The 25,463-nt window shown below is 42.8% G+C and overlaps 1 protein-coding gene across 6 annotated transcripts in view; it reads right to left on the bottom strand.

The window, feature by feature from the left end:
- The window catches only part of TANGO2 (transport and golgi organization 2 homolog), a 336,367-nt gene that overhangs the window by 94,979 nt on the left and 215,925 nt on the right, over positions 1-25,463 (bottom strand). Inside the window, exon 7 of one of the 6 annotated variants that reach the window (XM_073675747.1) lies at positions 22,137-22,389. The exons of the other annotated variants lie outside the window; for them this stretch is intronic. Coding sequence (XP_073531848.1) covers positions 22,152-22,389 — 238 coding nt within the window. The 3' untranslated portion in view covers positions 22,137-22,151. Of the gene's footprint in view, positions 1-22,136; positions 22,390-25,463 lie in introns of those variants that run through there. 6 annotated transcript variants of the gene reach the window in all.

The following is a 25,463-nucleotide window of genomic DNA, read 5'->3' as shown; positions in this document are numbered from 1 at the left end:
TGTTGGAAGACCATTTCCGGTGACTGCCTCTTGAAGCTCATCAAGAGAATGCCAAGAGTGTGCAAAGCAGTCATCAAAGCAAAAGGTGGCTACTTTGAAGAACCTAGAATATAAGACATATTTTCAGTTGTTTCACACTTTTTTGTTAAGTACATAATTCCACATGTGTTACTTCATAGTTTTGATGCCTTCAGTGTGAATGTACAATTTTCATAGTCATGAAAATAGAGAAAAATCTTTAAATGAGAAGGTGTGTCCAAACTTTTGGTCTGTACTGTATACACTGCTCAAAAAAATAAAGGGAAGACTTAAACAACAGAATATAACTCCATGTAAATCAAACTTCTGTGAAATGAAACTGTCCACTTAGGAAGCAACACTGATTGACAATCAATTTCACATGCTGTTGTGCAAATGGAATAGACAATAGATGGAAATTATTAGCAATTATCAAGACACCCTCAATAAAGGAGTGGTTCTGCAGGTGGGGACCACAGACCAAATCTCAGTATTAATGCTTTCTGGCTGATGTTTTGGTCACTTTTGAATGTTGGTTGTGCTTTCACACTCGTGGTAGCATGAGATGGACTCTACAACCCACAGAAGTTGCTCAGGTAGTGCAGCTCATCCAGGATGGCACATCAATGCGAGCTGTGGCAAGAAGGTTTGCTGTGTCTGTCAGCGTAGTGTCCAGAGGCTGGAGGCGCTACCAGGAGACAGGCCAGTACACCACGAGATGTGGAGGGGGCCGTAGGAGGGCAACAACCCAGCAGCAGGACCGCTACCTCCTCCTTTGTGCAAGGAGGAACAGGAGGAGCACTGCCAGAGACCTGCAAAATGACCTTCAGCAGGCCACAAATGTGCATGTGTCTGCACAAACGGTTAGAAACCGACTCCAGGAGAGTAGTATGAGGGCCCGACGTCCACAGATGGGGGTTGTGCTCATAGCCCAACACCGTCCAGGACGCTTGGCATTTGCCACAGAACACCAGGATTGGCAAAGTTGCCACTGGCGCCCTGTGCTCTTCACGGATGAGAACAGGTTCACACTGAGCACATGTGACAGAGTCTGGAGACGCCGTGGAGAGCGATCTGCTGCCTGCAACATCCTTCAGCATGACCGGTTTGGCAGTGGGTCAGTAATGGTGTGGGGTGGTATTTCTTTGGAGGGCCGCACAGCCCTCCATGTGCTCGCCAGAGGTAGCCTGACTACCATTAGGTACCGAGGTGAGATCCTCAGACCCCTTGTGAGACCATATGATGGTGCGGTTGGCCCTGGGTTCCTCCTAATGCAGGACATTGCCAGACCTCATGTGGCTGGAGTGTGTCAGCAGTTCCTGAAGAGGAAGGCATTGAAGCTATGGACTGGCTCGCCCGTTCCCCAGACCTGAATCCGATTGAGCACATCTGGGACATCATGTCTCGCTCCATCCACCAACGTCACATTGCACCACAGTCTGTCCAGGAGTTGGCGGATGCTTTAGTCCAGGTCTGGGAGGAGATCCCACAGGAGACCATCCACAACCTCATCAGGAGCATGCCCAGGCGTTGTAGGGAGGTCATACAGGCACATGGAGGCCACACACATTACTGAGCCTCATTTTGACTTGTTTTAAGGACATTACATCAAAGTTGGATCAGCCTGTAGTGTGTTTTTCCACTTTAATTTTGGGGGTGACTCCAAATCCAGGCCTCCAATGGTTAATAAATTTGATTTCCATTATTTTTGTGTGATTTTGTTGTCAGCACATTCAACTTTGTAAAGAACAAAGTATTCAATGAGAATATTTCATTCATTCAGATCTAGGATGTGTTATTTGAGTGTTCCCTTCATTTTTTTGAGCAGTGTATATATAAGTTTACATACCCCGGCAGAATTTTTGCTTTCTTGGCCTTGTTTCAGAATATATGATTAAAAAAACAACTTTTTTTCCACTCATGAATATTGTTTGGGTGAAGCCATTTATTGTCAAACTACTGTGTTTTCTCTTTTTAAATCTTAAACCAAAAACATCCAAATGACTCTGAACAAAAGTTCACATACCCTGGTGATTTTGGCATGATAACATGCACAGAATTTGACACAAATGGGTTTGAATGGCTACTAAAGGAAAAATCCTTACCTGAGACCTGTTTGCTTGTAATCAGTGTGTGTGCATAAAAGCTGAGTGAGTTTCTGGGATCCAGACAGACTCTTGTATCTTTCATCCATTCATTGACGTTTCTGGATTGTGAGTCATGGGGAAAGCAAATGAATGGTCAATGGATCTATGGGAAATGGTAGTTGAACTGTATAACACAGGAAAGGGATACAAAAAATATCCAAGGAATTGATAATGCTAGTCAGCAGCGTTCAAACTGTTATTAACAAATGGAAAATCAGGGGCTTTGTAGAAACCAAATCACGGTCAGGTAGACCAACAAAAATTTCGGCCACAACTGCCAGGAAAATTGTTCAGGATGCAAAGAAAAACTCACAAATAACATCAGCTGCAATTCAGGACTCTCTGAAAACTAGCGCTGTGGCTGTTTCAAGATGCACAATAAGGAGGCACTTGAAGAAAAATGGGCTGCATGGTCGAGTTGCCAGAAGAAAGCCACTACTGCGCAAATGCCACAAAGTATCTCGCCTACAATACGCCAAACAGCACAGAAACAAGCCTCAAAACTTCTGGAAAAGGGTAATTTGGAGTGATGAGACCAAAATAGAACTTTTTGGCCACAACCATAAACGTTACATTTGGAGGGGGGTCAACAAGGCCTATGATGAAAGGAACACCATTCCTACAGTAAAGCACGGAGGTGGATCGCTGATATTTTTGGGATTGTGTGAGCTACAAAGGTACAGGAAACTTGGTAAAAGTTGAAGGAAAGATGAATGCAGCACGTTATGAGCAAATACTGGAGGCAAATTTGCACTCATCAGCCCGGAAGCTGCGCATGGGACGTACTTGGACGTTCCAACATGACAACGATCCAAAACACAAGGCCAAGTCGACCTGTCATTGGCTACAGCAGAACAAAGTTAAGATTTTGGAGTGGCCATCTCAGTCTCCTGACCTCAATATCATTGAGCCACACTGGGGAGATCTCAAGCGCGCAGTTCATGCTAGACAGCCCAAGAATTTACAGGAGCTGAAAGCTTTTTGCCAAGAAGAAAGGGCAGCTTTACCATCTGAGAAAATAAAGAACCTGATCCACAACTACTACAAAAGACTTCAAGCTGTCATTGATGTTAGAGGGGGGCAATACACGGTATTAAGAACTGGGGTATGTGAACTTTTGATCAGGGTCATTTGGATGTTTTTGGTTGTCATTAAGATTTAAAAAGAGAAAACACAGTAGCTTCACAATAAATGGCTTCACCCAACCAATAACCATGAGTGGAGAAAAAGTTTTTTTGTTATCATTCATATTCTCTGAAACAAGGCCAAGAAAGGATAAATTCTGCCGGGGTATGTAAACTTTTGAGAACAACTGTATATATATATACACACACACACACCGTATTTTGCGGATTATAGGATGCACCGGATTATAAGACGCACCCGAAATTTTCGGGTGCAAAACAGGAAAAATGTTTTTATTTTATTTTTTTTTAAAATAAGATGGTGCGCCTTATAATCCTTTTTACCTGGGGGGGCAGCAGTGGTGGAGCGGGGGTCACAGGAGCCAGGGTCACACATACTGGAGAGTGGTAGCGGAGGCAGGAGTGGGGCGATGCTGCAGCCCAGTCCTCAGAAGAAAGGTCGCTGAGTCAAGGCGGTGGTGGTGGCGGCGGCAGTAGTGGAGAGATTCTGCGACCCCGTCCTCAGAAGTCGGCAATGAGCGGAGGCGAGGTTCCCTATCCCGTACATAGCCCTGCGGTGTGTTTCGGCAAAATGGCCACCGTGGCATGCGCAGATTGAGACCTCGGCGGCCATTTTGCCGAAGCACACCTAAAGGCTATGTACAAGATAGGGAAGCTTGCCTCCGCTCACTGCCGACTTCTGAGGACAGGGCCACAGCACCGCCCCGCCACCGCCCTGCTACCACCGCCTTGAATCAGCGACCCTTCTTCTGAGAATGGGGTCGGTAGCATCGCCCCGCTCCCGCCGCCAACCTCCTGTGTCTGGGACCCTGATCCGACACCGCCCCCCAGGTAAAATACAGTAACTTTGAATTATAAGATGCACCCCCCTTTTCCTCCCAAATTTGGGGGGGAAAAAGTGTGTCTTATAATCCGAAAAATATATATAATGAAGAATTAAAAGTGATATCCCTTAACCATTATCAAGGAGATAACTTGATAAACTGCTAGTCGCTAGAACCCCCAGTGGTTCCAAGATCGGGGCTCTGGATTCTCAAGAACGATGCTCTAAAGAAGCATCTTTAATGGAGTGGAAACGTGCATGCTTGGCCTCCGCTCCATTCATTGTCAAAGGCCGAAAATAGCCGAGTGCAACACTCGGCTTTCTCCCGCAGTTCCATAAACCCTCAATGTTTTTGGCATTGTTGTGGGACCCAGCTGACAGATACCTAGCGATCAGGAAGTTATCCCCTATCTTACAGATAAAATATAACTTTTTTGTGTGAATAACCATTAGTTTACCAATATTAACTGTTATGTTCTGCTACCAAAGCTAAGGAAAGAGAGGAGATCTGTCCCTACTATAAGACTCAGCTGAATCCCTACGATGTAACAGGGAACCTGATCCTGCGATCAGACCTGCTAAAGTCCTAATCTAGTCTGTACGGAGACCTATAGATGTGAGGAGGGAATCCCTACAAGTACTAAGGACTGGGAGGAATATGGGACACCTCCTAACAGAAATAGTAGCAGACAGACGAACAAACAAAATAGATAGAACATAGAGGTCCGTAGACCAAGCAAACTAACAGAGTTAGATACAGAGCACAGGCTAGCTAGAAAGTAGATATACAATGAAGTCCAGCAAAGCCAGAAGGGCGGAGCAGGATTAAATAGGCCAACAAGGTCATGTGACCAGCAAAGGAAAAAAAACCTAACAGCAAGGTTCTAACAGTACCCCCCCTTCTAAGAGGATCCTCCGGATCCCCTAGGACCAGGCTTATCAGGAAATCTCCTGTGAAACGCTCTGATAAGTCTGGACGCGGAAACATCATCTGACCTCACCCAAGAGTTATCCTCGGGTCCGAAACCTTTCCAGGCCACAAGATACTGCAAACTACCTCTATACCGTCTAGAGTCAAGGATGCGAGAAATTTCATATTCCCCGTCCTCCACCACCGGAGGAACAGAGGCAGAGGCGTCACCATCCGACACAACAGCTTTTTTTAACAGAGAGACTTGAAAGACCGGATTAATTCTCCAGGAGGTAGGAACCTCCAACCTAACAGCAGATTGGTTGACAACCTGAAGCACCTTAAAGGGCCCTACAAACTTGGGACCCAATTTCTTAGAAGGAATCCTCAACCGCAGATTCCTAGAGGACAACCAAACCATGTCACCAACAGCGAACAAAACCTCCTGTCGTTTCCTATCAAAGTAGTCTTTAGATTTTCTGTTGGCCTCCTGAAGATTACCACGCACATCCGTCCAAACTCTTTCCAAATCACCGGAAAAATTCTCCTCCTCAGGCACGGCAGATCCCAACTTGGAGAACGACCCAAACGACGGATGTCTCCCAGAACAACAAAAAAAAGGCGAACAACCAGCAGAAGAAGATGTATGATTGTTCAGAGCAAATTCGGCAAGTGGCAGAAACTCAGACCACCCCTCTTGATTGTCTGCCACAAAACAACGCAAGAACTGCTCAACATCCTGGTTTTTCCTTTCTGTCTGGCCATTAGATTCAGGATGATATCCGGACGAAAACGACAAATGAATTCCCAACCTGTCACAAAAGGCACGCCAAAAACGAGCCACGAACTGAGGACCCCTATCAGAAACAATGTCAGTAGGAACGCCATGAAGTCTGACAATTTCCTTGACAAAGGCCTTAGCGAGAGTTTTAGCGCAGGGCAGTTTGACGAAGGGAACCAAGTGACACATCTTGCTAAAACGGTCCACGACCACCCAGATGACAGTAAAACCCTCAGAGGGGGGAAGGTCAGTTATAAAGTCCATAGCCAAATGTGTCCAAGGAGCACTGGGGACCTCCAAAGGACAAAGCAACCCCGCAGCAGGAGTATGTGAGGACTTAGATCTAGCACATATAGTACATTGGCGCACCCACTTAATGACTTCCTTCTGCCATCCAGGCCACCAAAAACTGCGACCCACCAGTCTCTTGGTCTCAGAGATTCCGGGATGACCTGCCAACCGAGATTCGTGACACTCAACAAACAAATCTCTCCTAAAGGTCCCAGGCACAAACAACCTCCCATGAGGAGTGTTAGATGGGGCATTCTCCTGAGCTTTAAGAATCTCATCTTCCAAAACGGAGTCTAAAGCAGCTATCACAACACCTTCTTGTAAAATGTTTTCCTCTTTCTCAGCACCGACTATGGGAGAAAAACTGCGAGACAAGGCATCCGCCTTAACATTCTTAGTACCAGGGATGTAAGTAACGGAGAAATTAAACCGCGAGAAAAACAGTGCCCACCTAGCCTGACGGGCATTCAGGCGCTTGGCAGCATCAAGATATATCAGATTTTTATGATCCGTAAGAACCTGAACGGGAAATTCCGCACCTTCCAAGAAGTGGCGCCAGTGTTCAAATGCGAGTTTAATAGCCAATAATTCCCGATTACCAATATCGTAATTCAGTTCAGTCTCCGAAAATTTTTTTGAAAAAAAGGCACAGGGATGTAATCCATCCCCGTTATCCTGAGACAATACTGCGCCAACCCCCACAGAGGAAGCATCAACCTCAACCAAAAACGGCCTAGTAACATCAGGCTGCATAAGGATGGGAGCAGAGGTGAACCTCTCCTTGAGATACACAAAAGCTTCAATGGCCTCAGAAGACCACTGAACCGCATCAGCACCTTTCCTGGTGAGATCAGTCAGAGGTTTGACAATACTAGAAAAATTTTTTATGAATTTTCTGTAGTAATTGGCGAAACCCAAAAACCTCTGTATCGATTTCAAACCAATAGGCCTAGGCCATTCCTGCACAGCCTGAACCTTAACCGGATCCATCTCAAAACCTTTGCTGGAGATAATGTAGCCCAAAAAACTAATTCTCTGTACAGCGAACTCACATTTCTCCAGCTTAGCAAAAAGCGAATTGTCCATTAATAACTGTAATACCTCACGCACGCTCCGCCAATGAGACTCCAGATCTGGCGAATAAATCAAAATGTCATCCAAATACACAACCACATTTTTACCGATCAAAGGTCTAAGGATGTCATTAATCAGATTCTGAAAAAATGCAGGAGCATTAGTAAGACCAAAAGGCATAACCAGATTCTCAAAATGACCCACAGGAGTGTTAAAAGCAGTCTTCCATTCGTCACCCTCCTTCATGCGCAACAGATTGTATGCCCCCTTAAGGTCAATTTTAGAGAACCACTTGGCCCCCAATAACTGGTTAAACAGATCAGGAATCAATGGCAGTGGGTAAGGATTGCGTACCGTAATTTTGTTAATCTCACGAAAATCCAGACAAGGACGTAAACCGCCGTCCTTTTTTTTTTACAAAAAAAAATCCAACCGCCACAGGAGACTTAGAGGGCCTAATGTGACCGGCGGCCAAACTTGTCTGTATGTATTCCTCCAAAGCCTTCCTCTCAGGAATGGTAAGGTTAAATAAACGACTTTTAGGAAGAGTCGCTCCAGGGACAAATTCAATAGAACAATCATAGTCTCTATGGGGAGGCAAAACCTGCGATTCCTTCTCAGAAAAAACTCTCCAAAAATCCTGAATAGGAACAGGCAATTCTCCCCTATCCAAAGCTGCAATACGCCCGTTACAACACTTGTCATAACATTTATGGCTCCAGGATTTAATTTCACTGGTAGACCAATCCAGTACAGGATTGTGAAATTTTAACCAGGGCAAACCCAATATTACTGGAGAAGGCAAGTTATTCAACACTACCAAATCCAATTTCTCATGGTGAACACCATTAATAGTGAGAGGAAATTCACTGACCTTGAGAGTAATATTCTTCAAAGGGGAGCCATCCACAGAAACCACAGCAATGGGGGATGATAAAGGTTCAGGTTTTAAATTGAGTTTTTCCACGAATCCCCCATCAATTACATTCAGTGTAGACCCGCAATCAACAAACACCCGAAATTCCATTAATTTTTCCTGAGCAATCGTGGAAGCAGCTAAAAATATACCCTTGGAATTTAAACAGGCAATACGGGCGTGACTGACCATTTTTTTTTCTTTCTTCATACGAAGCTCACAGCCTTTAATCAAATGACCAGATTTTCCGCAATAGAAACACAAGCCTTCTGAAAAACGACGGTCTTTTTCTTGAGAGCGAGGTGCCACCGATCCAATCTCCATCGGTTCACCACTGTTAGTACACACATTATCATAACCAGAAACTGACATAGCAGAGGATTTGCTCTCATTAACCCTAGCACGCAGTCTTCTATCCACCCGTATAGCTAATTGCATAGCCTGTTGCAAATCCTCAGGTGTAGGATAAGCAATTAGCAGGTCTTTAACCCTTTCACTGAGCCCAGCAAGAAATAGACTTTTCAGAGCAGAATCGTTCCACCCTGTTTGAGTGGACCAACGACGAAAATGAGTACAATATTTTTCGACATTACCTGATCCTTGTTTTAAACGTCTCAACTCAGTCTCAGCTGATGCCACACGGTCAGGATCATCATATAATAGTCCTAAAGCAGAAAAAAAACTATCCACTGATCTGAAGCATGTATCACTAGGTTGCAAAGAAAAGGCCCACTCCTGAGGCTCTTTGCGCAAAAGTGACATTATGAACCCTACGCGCTGGGATTCATCCCCAGAGGACTTGGGTCTCAAACGAAAATACAATAAGCAAGCATTTTTAAATGAAAAAAATTCTCGATGTTCACCAAAAAATAAATCCGGCAAACATACCTTAGGCTCCAAGAAATATGCTCCAGGACAGTTACTCACGTGCTGACGGAGCTCGGCCACTTCCAGAGAGAGTCCCTGCAGGTGTTTAGCCAAATCCTGAACCGACACCATGATGGAACAAAAAAAAAAAAAAAAAAAAAAATCTTTCCTTAGAGAATTTGCAGGCTGGACTTACTGTTATGTTCTGCTACCAAAGCTAAGGAAAGAGAGGAGATCTGTCCCTACTATAAGACTCAGCTGAATCCCTACGATGTAACAGGGAACCTGATCCTGCGATCAGACCCGCTAAAGTCCTAATCTAGTCTGTACGGAGACCTATAGATGTGAGGAGGGAATCCCTACAAGTACTAAGGACTGGGAGGAATATGGGACACCTCCTAACAGAAATAGTAGCAGACAGACGAACAAACAAAATAGATAGAACATAGAGGTCCGTAGACCAAGCAAACTAACAGAGTTAGATACAGAGCACAGGCTAGCTAGAAAGTAGATATACAATGAAGTCCAGCAAAGCCAGAAGGGCGGAGCAGGATTAAATAGGCCAACAAGGTCATGTGACCAGCAAAGGAAAAAAAACCTAACAGCAAGGTTCTAACATTAACTCCTTAGTGACAAGCCAATGTTTTCAAGTGTAAAATGTGTCACTTTATATGGCCATGAATCTGTATAGTCTCGACACATCCCAGTGACACATTATTTTCTAGAAGAAAGGTAAATTTAGGTCAATATATTTTACATTTATAAAAAATACAGAAATTTGACAAATTATCAGCTTTCAAACTTTGAATTCTTATACCTTTTATCCAGATAGTCACATCACACAAAATAGTTAAATAACATTTCATTTATGTCTACGTTACGTCAACAACATTTGTCAAATGTCCTTTAATTTTGTTAGGATTTAGAACAGGGGTCCTCAAACTACGGCCCGCGGGCCACATGCGGCCCGTGGAGGATTTTTATCCGGCCCGCCGGGCTGTGGGCAGAGGGGAGCGGTGTCAGGGCCCGCCCTTCCCCCCGCTTTCTCAGAGCCCCAGCAGCCCGATACTTACCTCTCCCCGTGCCTTTGCAGATCCGCTGTCTTCCTGGTCTGCGCTCCCTGTGACATCTCAGGTCAGAGTGCGCGGTGACGTCTTTACACCGCGCCCTCCCGAGTGCCGTCACAGGCAGCGCAGAGAGGGACGACGCTGGAGTCCGGACCTGAGCAGCGGCAGCAGGCAAGGAGGGAGGTGAGTATTGGATTTTTTTTTTTTTTTAATGTATGGAGGCATGGGACATAATATTAGGGGTGACATCCTGCATGTGGCATTATATGGGGGGGGGGGTGACATCCTGAATGGGGCATTATATGGGGGGGTGACATGCTGCATGGGGCATTATATGGGGGGTGACATCCTGAATGGGGCATTATAAAGACAGGGGAGTGATATCCTGCATGGGTCATTATATGGGGGGGGGTGACATCCTGAATGGGGCATTATATGCGGGGGTGACATGCTGCATGGGGCATTATATGGGGGGTGACATCCAGCATGGGGCATTATATGGGGGGGTGACATCCTGAATGGGGCATTATAAAGACAGGGAAGTGATATCCTGCATGGGTCATTATATGGGGGGGGGTGACATCCTGAATGGGGCATTATATGCGGGGGTGACATGCTGCATGGGGCATTATATGGGGGGTGACATCCAGCATGGGGCATTATATGGGGGGGTGACATCCTGAATGGGGCATTATAAAGACAGGGAAGTGATATCCTGCATGGGTCATTATATGGGGGGGGGGTGACATCCTGAATGGGGCATTATATGGGGGGGTGACATCCTGAATGGGGCATTATAAAGACAGGGGAGTGATATCCTGCATGGGTCATTATATGGGGGGGGGGGGTGACATCCTGAATGGGGCATTATATGGGGGGGTGACATCCTGAATGGGGCATTATAAAGACAGGGGAGTGATATCTTGCACGGGGCATTATATGGTGGGAGAAAGGGAAATCCTGCATGGGGCATTATATGGTGGGAGAAAGGGAAATCCTGCATGGGGCATAATAAGGGGGGAAACAGCCTGCCTATTGAGGACCTATGCTGCCTATTGGGGACATTTACCTGCCTATTGAGGACCTATGCTGCCTATTGGGGACATTTGCCTGCCTATTGAGGACCTATGCTGCCTATTGGGTACAGTTACCTACCTATTGAAATACCGGTTGATTTAACTTTACTTGTTCTTCATTTTAAATATTGTATTTGTTCCTGTATTGTTTTTTTTACTACAAAATAAGATATGTGTAAAAACACAAGAGAAAACTGAGTATACAGCATATAAAAAAGACTTTATTAGTAGAAGTATAAATACATAATATTACATATATAGTGAATAAATGCAAATAGGGAGACGATACACGTGACGCCTCTTGACAAAGCAAACTTGCGAAACGCGCGTCGAGGCCCGCAGGTCCCACACTGGTTTGCTCCTGCCTTGTCCCCTGGCCCCCTCCTTGAGCGTCCCTTGGTGACTTCTTCAGTGAGTGTATCTTACACTATGGTTTATATCTACTCTGGCCCCATTAGGGGGGGGGAAATGGGATATGTATCCACCATTACTTGAAGTACTGATATCTTTCTATAGATACCTCTCCTATCTTGTCATTCATTAGCATATGCTATTTTGGGTCGCTCTTCCCTCTCCCCCTTTTTTATACTATCCCGCTACACTGGTAAGCTGTGGATAGCTGCTTCCGTGGTTCTGTATCGTCTCCCTATTTGCATTTATTCACTATATATGTAATATTATGTATTTATACTTCTACTAATAAAGTCTTTTTTATATGCTGTATACTCAGTTTTCTCTTGTGTTTTTACACTCATCTTGAGTAAGCAATCTTTTGTGCGACTATGGGGTGTGAGTCGTGGTTCTTCCGCACTCCATACTCGTGATCTTCATTATGCTGGCCGAAGTGTTTATTATTAAAATAAGATATGTGCAGTGTGCACAGTAATTTGTTCATAGTTTTTTTTAAAAACTATATTCCGGCCCTCCAATGGTCTGAGGGACCGTGAACTGGCCCCCTCTTTAAAAAGTTTGAGGACCCCTGATTTAGAACGTTTAAAAATTTACCAGCAATTTTTCATTTTTTCAAGGAAAGTTACAAAACATATTTTTGCATGGACCTATTCAGTTTTGAAGCAACTAAGAAGGACCTATATATTGGAAAACCTCCAAAAGTGATACCATTTTGAAAACAGCACCCCTAAACGTATTCAAATCTGTTCTCAAGTAGTGTATTAACCATTCGGGGGCTTTTCAGAAATTTAACGTTAAGTGGAATAACAGGAATGAAAATAATTTTTACTACTAAAATGTTGCTAGTTTCTGAACAGGTCACTATAGGTGGCAGACTCTAAGGCGGTTATTTGGCCGTGAATTGACATGGCAACCATCAGGACCACACAATCGCAATCTCAGGGTGCAGATGGGGTTAAAGAAGGAGCCTTCACACTCCTTTAACCATCCACTGACAGCAGCATTTAGGGGGTTAAACGCCCACGGTTGGTGCCAATTCTGATCATGGCTGATGCAGCAGGGTGTTGGCTATAGTGTACAGCTGACAGCTGCAGAATTTTCACCACTTGGGGGAATGCTATTCTCTTACATCTCAGGTCAGTAAAGAGGTGTATTGGTGGTCCTTAAAGGGTTCATTATTTGAGGAGCAGAGGCAGATGTATCTCATCATCATCACAGCGCAGGATGATGGGAGTCAATACGTATACAAAAGCTGAACTAGATAACACAGGATGAAACCATGCACAATGTGAGATGAAGGCTGTCATACCCTCCTCATTTCTTCACATCATAGAGCATGAACACAACACCCTCCCATAAAAGTCAATAGGTATGTCTTACAACATAATCTCTGATGGTGACTTCTTGCTGCGATTTCTTAAATCATTGGCATAATATGATCTTGGATAATTTTATTTTGTTTATGGCTGGACCACCTTACTGTAACAGAATTTTTGTGACTTACATCTGTATAATGATCCATCACTGTTTCTTTCGTGTTGTGTATGGCACCATTATGCCGTGCGACAAATTCTTAACCTGTTCTGTGTGTTTATGTCTTAAAGAGAATCGGACAGCTGGGGCTGCTATGTAATCTGAGAGCAGCATGATTTAGTGGCAGAGAGTCTGATTCCATGGATGTGTCACTTACTAGGCTGTGTTGCTTTTTCAATAAAATCAGTGTTTTATCAGCAGGAGATTATCACTACAAGTCTATGTGTTGCATGCCTCCTAGTCAACTGTTCTGTGTAACCCTACCCAAGATTAGCAGCTTCCAGTCAATATACAATGTACACAGAATGCTGCTAATCAGTGGTGTGGGCAGAGTTATACAGAGCTCAGCATTGTAAACTCTAGATCTGGAGCAGAGAAAACTGTGATTGCATCAAAATGACAGCAAGCAGACCAGCAAGTAACATTGCTGAAATCATGCTGCTATCAGATTACATAACAAAAACCTGCTGACAGACTTTAATAAACTTTTGCATTTCTTCTACACACACAGGAAAAATAAAAAGGTTTGTAGAGTCCTTGTAAAGCCACAAGAGCCGTGACCCTCCCCCACAAAGTGACTACATTTTGGAATTGATCTATGGGAATACTGAGATAGGGTTTTACTGGTATTTGAATATATAATGTTAATGTGGTGGAATATGTAGGTTGTGGAAAGTACATAAGAGTGTAAAAGGATAGTGTAATAAGAGGGTAAATCAGAAATATTAATGAATAATGCATGGATGTGTGATACATTTTGAAACATTCCTTAATGCATAGGCCCGGTTTGACGAGGCAGGTGGTGTCATTTCTTATCCCACTTTTGTAACACACTTTGCACATTTTTTGCAACCTTTCCTGATTTCCAAATATTAGGTCCTTGACCACCTTCTGAAAATGAAGAAATGTGCCAGTCTGGCCCGCACATCGTGATAGTACATAAGAGTTACACAGTACCATCTGTACGATGTGTCAGCTTTTTGCGCCACACTTTTGTTTTTTGCATGGCACTGTAAAGCTGGAGGACTTGATTAGTGAAATCAACTCCTCCCATGTTTTTAATGCACTCCAAGACAGTCGGGATTTGGGGACCTGTGTAGATACATATCGCATACAGCAGTGAGGGTGCTGCCATTCCCATGTATTGTGGTCAAGATGAGGCTATCCCTCTTGTCCTTATACCTGACCAGCAGCATGTTGTCATAGCGACCTAGGAAGGACTTTCTGTGTTTTGCACACTGTACCACATGGCATGTTCAATTTGGGTGTCCCTCCCTCCATAAATCTTAAATCTGTGGGTGTACCCTGAGGTACTCTCACACAGTTTGTACATTTCAATTCCATACCTTGTCCTATTATTGGGCAGTCATTGCTTGAATTTAACCCTACGTTGAAGTGGATTAGAATCTCATCTAGGCAATTTGTTGCTGAAGTGATCAATGACAAGCTTGATTTTGAAAAGTCAGTCAAAAGTTGGGATAATCTCCGGGTGAACATTGCACATTACCATTGTAAGGCACAAAATTGAGAAAGGCCTTAAAACGTGTCTGGATCATAGCCATGCAAAAAAAACAAAATGGAGTAATATATATATATATATATATATATATATATATATATATATATATATATATATATATATATATATATATATATATATATATATATATATATACAGTTATATGAAAAAGTTTGGGCACCCCTATTAATCTTAAGCTTATTGTTTTATAAAAATTGGTGTTTTTGCAACAGCTATTTCAGTTTGATATATGTAATAACTGTTGGACACAGTAATGTTTCTGCCTTGAAATGAGGTTTATTGTACTAACAGAAAATGTGCAATCTGCATTCAAACAAAATTTGACAGGTGCATAAGTATGGGCACCTCACCAGAAAAGTGACATTAATATTTAGTAGATCCTCCTTTTGCAAAAATAACAGCCTCTAGTCGCTTCCTGTAGCTTTTAATGAGTTCCTGGATGAAGGTATTTTTGACCATTCCTCTTTACAAAACAATTCCAGTTCAGTAAAGTTTGATGGTCGCCGAGCATGGACAGCCTCTTCAAATTATCCCACAGATGTTCAATGATATTCAGGTCTGGGGACTGGGATGGCCATTCCAGAACATTGTAATTGTTCCTCTGCATGAATGCCTGAGTAGATTTTGAGCGGTGTTTTGGATCATTGTCTTGCTGAAAGATCCATCCCCTGCGTAACTTCAACTTTGTCACTGATTCTTGAACATTATTGTCAAGAATCAGCTGCTACTGAGTGGAATCCATGCGTCCCTCAACTTTAACAAGATTCCCGGTGCCGGCATTGGCCACACAGCCCCAAAGCATGATGGAACCTCCACCAAATTTTACTGTGGGTAGCAAGTGCTTTTCTTGGAATGCTGTGTTTTTTTTGCCGCCATGCATAACGCCTTTTTGTATGACCAAACAACTCAATCTTGGTTTCATCAGTCCACAGGACCTTCTTCCAAAAAGAAATTGGCTTCTCCAAATGTGCTTTTGCATACCTCAGCCGACTCTGTTTGTGGCGTGCTTGCAGAAACGGCTTCTTTTGCATCACTCTCCCATACAGCTTCTCCTTGTGCAAAGTGCGTTGTATAGTTGACACCATCTGCAGCAAGTTGATGCTGCAGCTCTCTGGAGGTGGTCTGAGGATTGTCCTTGACTGATCTCACCATTCTTCTTCTCTGCCTTTCTGATGTTTTTCTTGGCCTGCCACTTCTGGCCTTAACAAGAAATGTCCTGTGTTCTTCCATTTCCTTACTATGTTCCTCACAGTGGAAACTGACAGGTTAAATCTCTGAGACAGCTTTTTGTATCCTTCCCCTGAACAACTATGTTGAATAATCTTTGTTTTCAGATCGTTTGACAGTTGTTTTGAGGAGCCCATGATGCCACTCTTCAGAGGAGATTCAAACAGGAGAACAACTTGCAACAACTAGCTTTTCTCATGATTGCATACACCTGGCTATGAAGTTCAAAGCTCAATGAGGTTACAAAACCAAAAAAAGTGCTTTAGTAAGTCAGTAAAAAGTAGGTAGGAGTATTTAAAACAAGAAAATGATAAGTGTACCCATACTTATGCACCTGTCAAATTTTGTTTGAATGCAGATTGCACATTTTCTGTTAGTACAATAAACCTCATTTCAAGGCAGAAACATTACTGTGTCCAACAGTGATTACATATATCAAACTGAAATAGCTGTTGCAAAAACACCAATTTTTATAAAACATTAAGCTTAAGATTAATAGGGGTGCCCAAACTTTTTCATATAACTGTATATACATATACATACATATATCAGCACATCAATATTGCTGATATTCTTCATACTTCATCATTTCTACTGCATCTACGGGGCTCTAATCAGCAAATGATGAAGTGGGGTTTGGACAAAAAATTGTAGGGCATATAAATTAGTTTGGGCCACTATGTGGTTTACAAAATCCTCATAGAAAAAGTATTTGAAATAGTCAATTTATGTGAAGCCTATAATATCAATTTGGATTCCTGATCTGGTCACAAATTTAGGAATCTGAGTCCCATAACTGTCAAGGGGTAGGGTCCACTAACTGTGGGTGTAGCCTAATCTGCAGTCCTTAAAAAGCTGCATGTGTTTTTACATAATCGGTTAGCTCGTGTCCAGCAGAGATCAATAGTCCTGCACTCTGCGCTACCTGGAAAACTAAGCGGTCCCAGCGTGGAGAGGAGTGAATATCCCGGCAGCTCAAGTCAGCATCTGAGGGAGCATGGCAGTGATATCATGGGCTGCTCAGATGCGGAGATCAGCTGAGAACAGGATGCAGAGCTGGAGCAGAGGGAAGAAAGGTGAGTAGAAGTGTTTATTTTTTTCATGTGTGCAGTGATGGGGGCCATGTATACCAGAATTGGGGATGAGGGGTGTCATGCATACCAGGATTGGGGATGAGGGGGCCATACATACCAAGATTGGGGATGATGGGGCCATTCATACCAGGCTTGGGAATGAGGGAACCATGCATGCCAGGCTTGGGGATGAGGGGACCATGCATACCAGGCTTGGGGATGAGGGGACCATGCATACCAGGATTGGGGATGAGGGGACCATGCATACCAGGATTGGGGATGAGGGGGCCATGCATAACAGGATGGGGAAATTTACCAGTTACTGCTGTATTTCCCACACTAGGCTTATACTCAAGTCAATGTTTCCCCAGTTTTTTGTGGTAAAATTCGGTGCCTCGGCTTATATTCAGTTCGGCTTATACTCGAGTATATATGGTAAATGGAAAAAGGTCTAACCACTGTAGAAATTGATGACAGCAACACATTTCTAAAAAGTTGGGACAGGGAGATATCTACCTTGCATCCTCTCTTCGATTTACAACTTACATCTGAAGATGTTTGGAAAGTAAGAAGACTGCTTAAGTTTTGGGAGACGAACGTTGTCCCATTCTTGTCTGATGTAGGATTCTAACTGCGCAATAGTCCTATGTCTTCTTTGACAAAAATGTTTCATTTTATAATGCGCCAAATGTTTTCTAATGGTGAAAAGTCAGGATTGCAGGCAGCCAGTTCATCATACCAAACACTTCTGAGAAACAATGCTGTTGTGATGGATGCAGTATTTGGTTTAGCACTGTCTTACTGAAATATGCAAAGACTTCCCTGAAATGGACATTATCTGAATGGGAGCATATGTTGCTCTAAAACCTCTACATAATGCTCCGCATTGATAGTGCCTTTCAAGATTTGTAAGCTGCCCATGCCACAGGCACTAATGTAACCCAATACAATCAGAAATGTAGGCTTTTGAAGTGTGCACTGATCAGCAGAATGGTCTCTCGCCTCTCGAGTCTGCAGGATACGACGTCCATGATTGCGTCCGTGATTTCCATAAAGAATTTTACATTTTGATAAATGTGGCCACAAAAGTTTTCCATTTTGCATCATTCAGTTTTAAATGAGCTTTGACCCTGAGAAGACTGCAGTGTTTCCAGATTGTGTTGATATATGGCTTCTTCATTGCATGATAAAGTGTTAACTTGCATTTCTGGAAAGCACGGCAAACTGTGTTCACAATGATTTCTGAAAGTATTCCAGAGCCCATGCAATGTTTTGTATGCATGAATCATTCCTGTTCTTGATTCAGGGCAGCGTAAGGGCCAGTAGATAAACAACATTCAATATTGACATGTCGGCCTTGTCCCTTGTGCACATAGATTTTTCCAAAATATTTTAATCTGCTGATAAATTATGTACTGTAAATGGTGGGATATTCAAAGTCTTTTCAATTTTACATTGATGCAATTGTACAGTTGAACCTCTGACCATCTTTTGCTTCTGAGAGACTCTGCCTCTCTAACAAGCTCTTTTTATAAAGAATCATGTGACTTAGTTGAAACTTGACACGCCAGTTGTTTTTAATTAGTACCACTTATTTTAAAACCCTTTTCTAACCTTGTCCCAATTCTTTTGAGATGTGTTACTTCCATTAATTTCTAAATGAGTGATGCACATTTTATATTCTGATGTGAATAAAATATGGCTGTAAAAGATTAACAAATCATGGCATTTTTGTTTTTATTCTATTCACCATCCCATCTTTTCTGGAACTGCAGTTGTAGATGTCAGAAGATAAAATTGGTCTGGCAGAGCTGTTGTATACACGACCATACAGAGTACAGAAGAGTAGAATGCATTCCAAACATACTGTAAATTAGGGTGATGATCTGCCAAATACCTGTGGTGGATGTAGCTGAGCTAGGCACAGTATAGCAGAACTGTGTTGGAAGCCTGTGCTATTATAAGTACAGAGAAGTGGGGCTAGTCTGAAGCACAAAAGAGGAAGGTTTCTAGAACACAGAGAATAAGCAGGGTGCTGTTGGAAACTGTAGTTTAAGCAGCGTAAGTATGGGACAACCCATTCAGGTATGTGAAGATGGATATGCACATAGGGGTACACAAAAGCAGATGGAAATGAATAAAGACAAAAAGGTACAAGGAAGATTATAAACAAACTTAAGCAAATGCCGAGGGCTCAGAGTACAGAACATAAAAGTTGGTTCTATGCTCACTAAATTTCTTTGAAGGGTCACTGTATATTAACATTAAAGGGAACCTGTCACCAGAAATAACGCTGTTAACCTGCAGATATGTGGTTAATCTGCAGGTTAATAGCATCATTATGCTGCCCGATGCCTGCATGCAGTCGAATGCAGCGGGGGGGGGGGAAATGAACTCTATTCTCCCCGCCAGCATTAAGATTCAGTCATGGAGGCAGGGGTGGCGTCGCTTCAGTCACTACTCTGAGAATACAGGGTGGCGGCTGTAACCGCACCCCCGGCCCTGACTGACACTGCGTCCGCATTGAGGCCGGCTGTCAGTCAGGGAGAAGAGAGTTCATTTTCTCCCCACTGCATTCGGCTGCGTGCAGGTTCCGGGCAGCATAATAACGCTGTTATCCTGCTGATTATCCCCATATCTGCAAGTTAACAGCGTTATTTCTGGTGACAGGTTCCCTTTAAGTATGAATTTCTGTGCTTTGTGAAAAATACGATTGTGGGAACAACCCTTTAAAGAAAAGCTGCAAAGTTAAACCTTTTGAAGTGTAATAAGTCTCGACAAATAGGAGTTCAATATGGGATTATGCCCAATGAGTGAAATGCAAAAGAACTGATTTACAATTGAATATACTGAATAATGAATGTTTTGGACAAAATAAGATTGAAACTATCCCTTTAAACAATTTCACAGTCTAAGTATAAGTAAAACACAATGAACGAAACAAAGTACTGTATGTACAGAGTTAACAGTTTTATTTCTGTTTCAGATGTCCTTTATAACAGTAGTGTCAATTATGGAGTCATTACTGTAAAGTAGCACAAATAAACAGCACTAATGCTATGGGCCTTCCGTTCCTATGGCCTTTGGTGCCAAGTTGTTCAGTGTGAAAAAGTATAAATATTTACCATCTGCTACAAGATCCCTCTGACTGAACAATGCTATTCAAGAATCCCCTGGAGTCCTTGCAGAACACAAGGAAGGCAGACAGCTTTCAGCCTGCAGGACAGCAGCTCTCAACATCTGTATCTGATGGACCTGTAATTCCTCTACTCCCCAGGTATGATGTCTCAGTTACAGTGCCTGTCATATCTAGCATGGGATTTCATCTGGAAATCAGTACTCATTAACATGAGTTCAGATGCATTCATGCAAGAGCAGTGGCAATATTTTCACATATAATAAATGTATATTAGAAAAGTCCTACTGAAATGATGGTAGGTTTAAGTCTTTCCAGGAGTTCCAGAATGAGTTTGGGGTCTCCAGCAAGAGATTTTATAAATACCTGCAGTTGAGGCACGCCTTCATGACACAAAATGGTCAGAAGCCTATTATTCAAAGTAGAGGAACAGCTTTCTTGGATACAGTGATGGGGAAGGGGTCAACGAGAGGGGTAATCTCGCTCCATTATAAATGTCTAATGGAACAGGTCCTCAAAAAAAGAGGTAGTAATCTTAAAACTAAATGGGAGCAAGACATGGACCCAATAGAGGAAGACACATGGGAAGATATTTTACAGTCCATATCACTAGTGTCGACAAGCGAGGGGTAAAAACTTTCGCAATACTATCTGATTCAACTACTATATAATCGGCTTATCCCGTCTGTCTGTCCATCCAGGAAATCCCACGTCGCTGATTGGTCCAGCCGTGGCCAATCAGCGACGCAGGATTTTAGAACAAGATGGCGGCCGTTAGCGGCTCATCTGCCGCACGGAGGTCATCTCCCGGCTGCTCGCAGCAGAAGTACCCCGACCAGCGGCCTAGGCAGCGCCACTCCCCGGTCCTCCCTTCACACTTGCCGTCGGGAGATCAGCAGCCCTAGCTGCTGATCTCCCGATGGTAGCCGCATGGAGGTCAGCGGCGATGCAGCCGGGAGATGACCGGCGCTAGCCGTTCATCTCCCGGCTGCTCGCAGCGGAAGTACGCGCACAGGCAGCGCCGCTCCCCGGTCCTCACCAACACGGTTCAGCGATATTGGCGCGAGATTTAAAACACTGCTGTCCTGATTGGTCACGGCCGGTGGCCGCCACCAATCAGCAACGAGCGCAGTCCAGCCGCGAATTGGCGCCGGATTTGAAACATGCTAAGCTGGGATACATTGGGGGGTTAATTTAAAGTAGTGCACAACCCATTTAAACACTGCTTCGCTGATTAGTCGCGCCCGGTCGGCCGCATACATATTCTAGAATACCCGATGCGTTAGAATCGGGCCACCATCTAGTAGAGTATATAATACCCTTTGGCGCTTACGCAATTTTGGTTACAAAAACGACTCAAACAGTTATAGGTGTGGTAATCCTGATGCAGATTTATGTCACGTAATGTGGAACTGCCCTAAACTTAAGGTATTTTGGAGAGAGATTCTAGATTTTGTGTCCAAGGTGTCTGAATGTGAGATTCCCCATGATCCTATTGTGTGTCTATTAGGATATTATTATTATTTTTTATTAGAGCGCCATTTATTCCATGGCGCTTTACATGTGATATGCAAATGGATTACCAACTGAAGAGGCCCATCAGGTAGCTATCCTCCGTCTACTATACCAGGCCAGGAAGCGGATAGCTTCGCACTGGAAAAACAATGAACCTCCAAACATAAAAGAATACATCCATAGAATCAACAATATACTTAGACTAGAGAGATATGTGTACCAGAGAAGGGGGAACCCTCTTAAATTTGAATAATTGTGGGTACCTTGGTTGGATTCTCCGGGCCTGGCCCCTATGACATTAACATGGTCAAGAATGTTAGCGACTGCATTGATTAGACAAATCAGTTTTAATTGTAATATAAATGTAATGACTCCAGCTAATTGATAATTAGCAGATTGATAACAAGTAGCTAAATGAACTGTGCATGTTAATACAGTTAGGTCCATATATATTTGGACAGAGACAACATTTTTCTAATTTTGGTTCTAGACATTACCATAATGAATTTTAAACAAAACAATACAGATGCAGTTGAAGTTCAGACTTTCAGCTTTCATTTGAGGGTATCCACATTAAAATTGGATGTAGGGTTTAGGAGTTTCAGGTCCTTAACATGTGCCACCCTGTTTTTAAAGGGACCAAAAGTAATTGGACAATTGACTCCAAGGCTATTTCATGGACAGGTGTGGGCAATCCCTTTGTTATGTCATTCTCAATTAAGCAGACAAAAGGCCTGGAGTTGATTTGAGGTGTGGGGCTTGCATTTGGAAGGTTTTGCTGTGAAGTAAACATGCGGTCAAAGGAGCTCTCCATGCAGGTGAAACAAGCCATCCTTAAGCTGCAAAAACAGAAAAAACCCATCTGAGAAATTGCTACAATATTAGGAGGGTCAAAATCTACAGTTTGGTACATCCTGAGAAAGAAAGAAAGCACTGGTGAACTCATCAATGCAAAAAGACCTCAGCGCCCACGGAAGACAACAGTGGTGGATGATCGCAGAACCATCTCCATGGTGAAGAGAAACCCCTTCACAACAGCCAACCAAGTGAACAACACTCTCCAGGAGGTAGGCATATCAATATCCAAATCTACCATAAAGAGAAGACTGCATGAAAGTAAATACAGAGGGTTCACTGCACGGTGTAAGCCACTCATAAGCATCAAGAATAAAAAGGCTAGACTGGACTTTGCTAAAAAACATCTAAAAAAGCCAGCACAGTTCTGGAAGAACATTCTTTGGACAGATGAAACCAAGATCAACCTCTACCACAATGATGGAAAGAGAAAAGTATGGCGAAGGCGTGGTACAGCTCATGATCCACATCATCTGTAAAACACGGCGGAGGCAGTGTGATGACTTGGGCATGCATGGCTGCCAGTGGCACTGGTTCACTAGTGTTTATTGATGATGTGACACAGGACAGAAGCAGCCGAATGAATTCTGATGTATTCAGAGCCATACTGTGTGCTCAGATCCAGCCAAATGCAGCCAAACTGATTGGTCGTCGTTTCATACTACAGATGGACAATGACCCAAAACATAAAGCCAAAGCAACCCAGGAGTTTATTAAAGCAAAGAAATGGAATATTCTTGAATGGCCAAGTCAGTCACATGATCTCAACCCAATTGAGCATGCATTTTACTTGTTAAAGACTAAACTTCAGACAGTGAAGGCCCACAAACAAACAGCAGCTGAAAACCACCGCAGTGAAGGCCTGGCAGAGCATCAAAAAGGAGGAAACTCAGCGTCTGGTGATGTCCATGAGTTCAAGACTTCAGGCAGTCATTGCCAACAAAGGGTTTTCAACCAAGTACTAGAAATGAACATTTTATTTACAATTATTTAATCTGTCCAATTACTTTTGGACCCTTTTAAAACAGGGTGGGACATGTTAAGGACCTGAAACTCCTAAACCCTTCATCCAATTTTAATGTGGATACCCTCAAATGAAAGCTGAAAGTCTGAACTTCAACTGCATCTGTATTGTTTTGTTTAAAATTCATTGTGGTAATGTCTAGAATCAAAATTAGAAAAATGTTGTCTCTGTCCATATATATGTGGACCTAACTGTAAATAAGGGGGAGATAGAAAGTGACCAACACATCTGATACGTAATAAAATAAATCCTTTTATTGCATGAGAAACAACTTTTACAATGTGAAAAAATTGGCAATGTCTATAAACTGTCTCTCCCCATTAAGATAGAAAGAGCTGGCGGGAAGGGGTGGGAGTTGGGGGGAAATTTGAAAGGAAGTGATTGTCAACTTACCTGTTCATGTTGAAAATGTTAATATAAAAATTATTTGATTTAAAAAAGAAAAGTCCTACTGAGCAAACAAGTTGCAATCTTCAAATAATTTTCTGATAACTGCTTTGTATTTATGTTTTGAATGATTGCATTTTCAATTAAAGTTCTAAAGTTAAAAGCTATAAAAAATAGTAAACCAAATAAAGCCCTAGACAATGTACAATACACACACACTATAATATATATATATATATATATATATATATATATATATATATATATATATATATATATATATATATATATATATATAGTGAAGGAAATAATTATTTGATCCCTTGCTGTTTTTGTAAGATTGCCCACTGACAGACATGAACAGTCTATAATTTTAAGCGTGGGTTAATTTCAACATTAAGGGATAGAATATCCCCCCAAAAAATCAAGAAAATCACATTGTATAAATCAGATAAATTTATTTGCATTTTGCAATGAGAAATAAGTATTTGATCGCCTACAAACCATTATGAGTTCTGGCTCCTACAGACCAGTTAGACGCCCCTAATCAACTCGTTACCTGCATTAAAGACAGCTGTCTTACATAGTCACCTGTATAAAAGACTCCTGTCCACAGACTCAATCAGTTAGACTCTAACCTCTACAACATAGGCAAGACCAAAGCGCTTTCTAAGGATGTCAAGGTCAAGATCATAGACCTGCACAAAGCTGGAATGGGCTACATAAGTAAGATGCTGGGTGAGAAGGAGACCACTGTTGGTGCAATAGTAAGAAAATGGAAGAAATACAAATAGACTGTCATTCGACATCGATCTGGGGCACCATGCAAAATCGCACCTCGTGGGGTATCCTTGATCATGAGGAAGGTGGGAGATTAGCCTAAATCTACACGGGGGGAACTTGTTAATGATCTCAAGGCAGCTGGGACCACAGCCACCAAGAAAACCATTGGTAACACATAAAGCCTCAAAGGTTTAAAATCCTGAAGTGCCTGCAAGGTCCCCCTGCTCAAGAAGGCACATGTGCAGGCTCGTCTGAAGTTTGCCAATGAACACCTGGATGACTGTGTGAGTTATTGGGAGAAGGTGCTGTGGTCATACGAGACAAAAATTGAGCACTTTGGCATTAACTCAACTCGCGGTGTTTGGAGGAAGAGAAATGCTGCCTATGACCCAAAGAACACCGTCCCCACTGTCAAGCATGGAGGTGGAAACATTATGTTTTGGGGGTGTTTCTCTGCTAATGGCACAGGACTACTTCACCGCATCAATAGGAGAATGGATGGAGCCATGTACCGTAAAATCTTGAATGACAACCTCTTTCCCTCCACCAGGACATTAAAAATGGGTCGTGGCTGGGTCTTCCAGCAAGACAATGACTCAAAACATACATCCAAGGCAACAAAGGAGTGGCTCAAAAAGAAGCACATTAAGGTCATGGAGTGGCCTAGCCAGTCTCCAGACCTTAATCCCATAGAAAACTTATGGAGGGAGTTGAAGCTTCAAGTTGCCAAGCGACAGCCTCAAAATTTGAATGATTTAGAGATGATCTGCAAAGAGGAGTGGACAAAAATTCCTCCGGACATGTGCGCAACCCTCATTATCAACTACAAAAAAACGTCTGACTGCTGTGCTTGCCAACAAGGGT

The sequence above is a fragment of the Phyllobates terribilis genome, unplaced genomic scaffold (genome assembly GCF_046119375.1).
Source record: "Phyllobates terribilis strain yellow unplaced genomic scaffold, ASM4611937v1 Scaffold_1__5_contigs__length_1240528914, whole genome shotgun sequence".
NCBI classification, from domain to species: Eukaryota; Metazoa; Chordata; class Amphibia; order Anura; family Dendrobatidae; genus Phyllobates; species Phyllobates terribilis.
Note: the sequence above shows the minus strand (reverse complement) of the source record. Positions and strands in the feature narration are given on the sequence as shown.